This window comes from Perognathus longimembris, chromosome 12 (assembly GCF_023159225.1).
Source record: "Perognathus longimembris pacificus isolate PPM17 chromosome 12, ASM2315922v1, whole genome shotgun sequence".
Lineage (NCBI taxonomy): Eukaryota > Metazoa > Chordata > Mammalia > Rodentia > Heteromyidae > Perognathus > Perognathus longimembris.
In genome coordinates this window covers 1,321,739-1,327,435 of record NC_063172.1, presented here as the reverse complement: position 1 = coordinate 1,327,435, position 5,697 = coordinate 1,321,739, and the positions used below count along the sequence as shown (strand labels likewise).

At 75.2% G+C, this 5,697-nt stretch overlaps 1 protein-coding gene across 1 annotated transcript; it reads right to left on the bottom strand.

Annotated features, from left to right (window-relative positions):
* Positions 1-3,053: 3,053 nt before the first annotated feature.
* Positions 3,054-5,697, bottom strand: Jrk (Jrk helix-turn-helix protein). Its single transcript, XM_048359227.1, has 2 exons — positions 5,659-5,697; positions 3,054-4,933 (listed from the first exon to the last, which is right to left on the bottom strand). Exon 2 carries the CDS (start codon positions 4,662-4,664, stop codon positions 3,054-3,056), a length of 1,611 nt encoding a protein of 536 aa, XP_048215184.1. The 5' UTR covers positions 4,665-4,933; positions 5,659-5,697.

The window sequence follows — 5,697 nt, the reverse complement described above, 5'->3', positions numbered from 1 at the left end:
AGCACCACTTCCAGCTTTTTCTGTGTCTGTGGTGCTGAGGAATCAAACCCAGGGCTTCACGCATGCGAGGCGAGCGCTCTATCACTAGGCCCCATTCTCGGCTCATGCAGGGGTCCTCTCCCCCCTGGGGACAAGCCCAGGACAGACAGAGGCTGGGGCGGGGGTCTCTCCAGCAGTGGAGGGGGGGAGGGCAGGTGGCTAGTTGAGGTTGGCCATTCCCACGTGAGGTGACCCAAGCGTTGGGGCGGTTTCCAGGATTCCCAAATTTTCTCCTATGAACTTCACCCAAACGAAGAAGAGGACACCAGTGCGCAGGCCCCGTCACGAGGCCTTTGGGAGAGCAGCCCTTCCTAGGGAGACCAGGGCAGGGGGAGGGTGGGGGAGGGTGGCCAGCAGCCTCCTAGTGCGCGCGCGCGTGCACACACACACACACACACACACACACACACACGCCACTGCGCTCCAATGGCTGTGGCCGTCCCCAGGGCCCGGGCTCCACACTCAGCCCCTCTGCCTGGGCCCAGGGGGCTGTGTGGATGGGCCCGGGAGGAGCCCCGTGGACCGTAAGGCCGGGGCGCATTGTCCCCAGCCTGAACCGGGCCCCCGGGGGACACCAGGGCAGAGAGGCTGCGGCGGGGCTGTGTGCGCACCCCGGGTCCTCACCCGAGGGCGGCCGTGGCACGGCGCCCCACGTCGGGGGGCCGAGACGACAGGAACCGTCTCCTCAGGGTCCCGGAGCCCCGGCGGGTCTCCCGTCGTACGGACGCCCGCGGCACAGGGCTCCGACTGCCTTCTCCTCCCTAAGGGCTCACGACCCACAGTGGGGCCTCCTCTCCCGGCCCAGGGGCCTCGCCAAACACGCCGCGTGGATCTCCACCTACGACACCACACAGGAGACCACGCGCGGAGCCCGCCCCGGGAGCCTCGGTGCGGCCGCGGGAGGCTCTGGCCTTCGGCCGGCTCCGCCGCGGCGGGAGGGAGGGCGTGGCGGCGGAGGAGGGGCGGGGAGAAGGTACCCCCTCCGAGCCGGTCAGCTGCCCGGGGTCCTCCAGCCCGCCCAGGTCCTTCCGCTGGGAACCCACGGAGCCGTGCGAGGTCACGGCCCCCACCCGCATCCTCCAAGACCAGGCTCCTGACACAGCTTCGTCAAGGGCAAAAGGATGCACAGGCACGCGCGTGTGTGCGCGTGTGTGCGCGTGCGTGCCTGTGTGCCCAGCATGCCGCCCCCCCCACCCAAGGGAGAGCAGGGTGAGGAGCTGGGCTACCAGGGCCTCGATGGCCGACGGGGTGCGGGTGCCGGGCCCTGTGTGGCCCTGGGGCGCTTTCCCGGAGCCGCAGACCACCCCCCGGGTCCGGCTGCCCCTCCGGTCCTCCAGCAAGGAGGACGTGAGCCCGTCCACGGAGCCCGACAGAGCGGGCCGCTCTGACCCTGGGCGAGGTCCGCGCACCGGGGCCTGCTTCCCCGCCGTCCCCACGCGGGCCTCCCGGCGCCTCCCGCCTGCTCTGGCCAAGCTGGCCTGGGCTCTCCAGGGCCGGCCCGGGCGGCGTGGATGGCGAGGGGAATGGAGACTGGGCCTCCCAGGGGGACCGAGCTGACCCTGCCCTGCGGAGCGCGGGGGCAGCCGGGGCCTCCAGAGCCCCTGGGGGGAGGGAAGAAGGGCGGGCGGCCGGCGCAGGGTCGTCCTCGGGAGGGGGATGCGCGGGCGGCAGCACCAGGCTACACGAGCTCCCTGGAGGCTACGCGGGGACAGGCGTGCTCAGAGGCGGCGGGGAGTCCTGTGAGGCGGGGGGGGGGGGGGGGGGGGGGGGGCGGAGCTCCCGGGACCGGAGCTCAGGGGCGAGCAGGCTGTGTGCCCTGCGTCTGCGCCACCCCTCCAGGGCCCCCGGAGCCGCTACCAGCTCTGTGGAGAGGAGGGCAGGAGCCAGCCCCCCCTGCTCCCCCGGGGCTGCCCCTCCACTGCAGCCGGGTTTGGGGAGGGCTGCGGGTGTCACGGGCACAGTCGGGAAGGAGCTGGTCATGAGGTCAGCGAGCGCGGCAAGGGAGAGCCAGATGGGCGAGAACCTGCGGGGCCCGGGCGGGCCAGGGAGCAGCTCCACCAGCCCTCCCCGCCGCCCCAGGGGCACGCGTCCTCCCCAGGGGCCCGGGCGGGCCAGGGAGCAGCTCCACCAGCCCTCCCCGCCGCCCCAGGGGCACGCGTCCTCCCCAGGGGCCCGGGCGGGCCAGGGAGCAGCTCCACCAGCCCTCCCCGCCACCCCAGGGGCACGCGTCCTCCCCAGGGGCCCGGGCGGGCCAGGGAGCAGCTCCACCAGCCCTCCCCGCCACCCCAGGGGCACGCGTCCTCCCCAGGGGCCCGGGCGGGCCAGGGGGCAGCTCCACCAGCCCTCCCCGCCGCCCCAGGGGCACGCGTCCTCCCCAGGGGCCCGGGCGGGCCAGGGGGCAGCTCCACCAGCCCTCCCCGCCGCCCCAGGGGCACGCGTCCTCCCCAGGGGCCCTGCACAAGGGCGACCCCGCCTCCACCGGCTGCCAGGGGTCAGTCTCCTTGGGGACCCACAACGGGCGTGAAGCACAGACGCAGAACGGGCACGGCAGCCACGCGCCATGAACACGGGGGGGGGGAAGAACCACCACGGGACTGTTGGAAAACACCAGGTTTTTATCATCTGCACACATGCACCAAGCGAGCTCGCAGACCCCGCGACGCGGCGCTGGGCGGGCGGCCATGCCCTCCGTGTCGACAGGCACAGGAACGCCCCCCATGCCCCCCGGGGCCTCCCGGCTCTCGCCCGGCCCCGGGGTCCCCCCGTGAGGAGCTGGCAGGAGCGGGGATGAGAGGCCCCCCGGCTGCCACGCGGAATCTCGGGGAGGTGGGAAAGCGAGGGGAGCCGCCCGCCCCACAGAGGAGCCGCCACGGAGGGCCGGGGCCACGGCGCCAGGCAGCCGTCCCCCGGGGGGGGAGGGGGGGGGGCGGGGACACCCCAGAGCCACGCCGGCTGGGACGCTCGGGTGAGAGGATTCCGGGGGCCGCGGGGGGCGGGGGGGGCGCGCGGCAGCCTCAGCCTTCGCCCGCGGCGGGCGGGCGGGGCGCCGGGGCGGGGGCCGCGGCCGGGCGCCCGCCGGGGCCCTCCGGGGGGGCCTCGAGCTTGACGGCGGCCCCGGGGGCCCCGAGCCGCCGCCTCAGCTGCCGCTGCCTCCGGAACACGGCGTGCAGCGCCCGCAGCTGCCCGGCCTCCTGCATGGAGAAGCACGGCTGCCGCTCGGCGAAGCCCACCACGGCCTCGAAGGAGGCGGCCGCCCGCTCCCAGGCCGCCTCGTCCCCGCCGCCGGCCCGCGCGGCCGGGGCCTCCCTCCCGCCGCCCCGCTCCCGGGCCCCGCCGCCCGGGCCGCACGGGCCCGCCGCCACCAGCTCGAGGAGGTGGGCCAGGGCCTTGCCGGGCGGCCCGGCGGGCTGGCCCTCCGCCGCCGCCGCCGCCCCGGAGCCGCCGGGCGCCGGGCTGAGCTCGGCCGGCCACAGCTTCCGCCAGGCCCGCCTGAAGACCTGGCTGGGCACCGCCTCCCAGGCGCACGCCACGCTCCAGACGGCGTCGCTCGCGCCGTGGCGGCCGTGGAGGCCGTGCAGGGCGGCCGGGGGGCTGACCAAGCGCCGCATGAAGTCCCTGCGGATGCCCTGCTCCATGGGCTGCAGCGCAGACGCCGCGCCGGCCGGCAGGAAGACGGTGACGATGTCCTCCGACGCCAGCTCGGCCGCGGGCGGGTGGGCCCGGGACGCGTCCAGCAGCAGCAGCGCCTTGCTGCCCGCGGGCAGGCCCACCGTCCGGAAGCGCTCCCTCACCGCGGGCGCGAAGACGTGGTGGAACCAGTCGGAGAAGATCTCCTTGTCCACCCAGGCGTTGCCCTGGGCCCGGTAGGCCCCGGGCAGGTGCTGGACGCCTCTGGCGGCTCTGGGGCCGCCACCCCTCCCCACGGCCAAGGGCTCGATGCGGTGGGAACCCGTGGCGTTGGCGCAGAGCAGGAGGGTCAGCCTGTCCTTGCCCTGCCTCGGGCCGGGCACCGTCCCGCCGTCCGGGCCGGGGCCGGGCAAACGCCGCCAGAAAAGGCCCGTCTCGTTGGCGTTGTAGACCTGCTCCGGAGACAGCCCGTGCTCCGCGGCCAGGCTCCGGAAGAAGCCGCAGAACTGCTCGGCCGCGCGGCGGTCGGTCGCCTGCTTCTCCCCGGACGCGTCCAGCTTCTTGATGCCGTGCCTGGCCTTGAAGCGCCAGAGCCAGCCTCCGGAGAACACGCAGGGCTCGGCCAGCTGCATCTGCTCGTACAGGTCCTTGGCCTTCTCGATGAGCATGGGGCCCGACACGGGCGTGCCCTCGGCGCGCTTCACCAGGAACCACTCGTACAGCACGCGGTCCAGGTGCTCCAGCTTGGGCGTGTGCAGGGTGCGCCGCCGCTCCAGCGCCTGGTGGGAGTCGGAGTTGGCGAAGAACCGGAGCAGCTGGGCCTTGTGGGCCTTGATGTCATACAGGGTGGACATGCCCACGTTGTACTCCTGCATCAGCGCCTTCCGGCTCTCGCCGCGCTCCAGCCGCGTGCAGATGTCGATCTTCTCCCGGAGCGTCAGCACCACCCGCTTACGCTTCTCCCCGGGGCCCTTCCCGGGAGCCCGCTGGGCGGCCATGGGCACGGTGGCCGGGCCCGGGGTCAGGGCCCGGGGGCTCCAGCCGGGCCCTCGACCTGGGGCCTCCGTATCCTCCTGCTTCAGCTCCCCCTTGGAGCCCAGGGTCCCGTGGGCCTGGGGCTGGGCGGGCAGCAGGGCAGTCTGCTTGGTCCTCCCTCCGCCTTCCCCCGCACAACCCGGACAGGGCGTCCCTCGGGCGCTGCCCCGCTGTGAAGGCCGGGTGGCGTGGGCCGGGGTGCTCTCCAAGGCCCGCAGTGGTGTCTCGGGAGCTGGAAAGCAGAGGAGACAACGTTATGGACAGCGCCAGGGACTTGGCCTACTCGCCAGAAGCTTCTCCTGAAGCAAGACTGGGGCTCATCTTGGGCTTGTGCGCCTCCCTCCCGGGGAAGCCCTCGGTGCCTTCTCCCGCAGGGCAGAGGCTGCGGTCCCGCCCTACGGGGGGAGGGCAGGCAGGCCCCGCGGTGGTGGATCGCACCCCAGGGGCCTTTCAACAAGAAGCTGGGGGTGCGGGCTTCCGTGGGGCCCTGCGGGGCACGCCCCCTGCTTGGCACCCCCCAGGCGCTCCTTGGCTGTTCCGTGAGGCCCGCACGGGGGGCGAGTGGGGCGGGGGGCTTCCGTCGAGCCCCGCGGGGCTGCGCTTGCTCCGGGCCAGCTCTTTACCGCTCGGGCCACCGCGCCGCTACGGCTCTGGGGGGGGTGGGGGTTACGGGCGACGACTTTTCCCGCGCGGGCGGGCGGGATTCGAACTCCGCGCCTCCTGGGTGGTTAGGACCCGGGGTCACGGGCGTGGGCAGCGGCGCGGGGCTGGGGGGGCGGCGGCCCGCGGGGAGCCGGGGCGGGGGGACCCGCCGAGGCCGGGCCCCGCCGCGGAGCCGGGCCGGGCCCACGCGGGGCCGAGGGCCGGGGGTGGGCGAGCGGTGGGCCCGACGGGAGCGGCGGTCCCCCGGGGTCGCCGCGGCGGCCGGACCCGCGCCCGCCGCCCGGACCCACTCACCGGAGGACCCGGAGCCGCTGCCGCCGGCCGGAAGCGCCT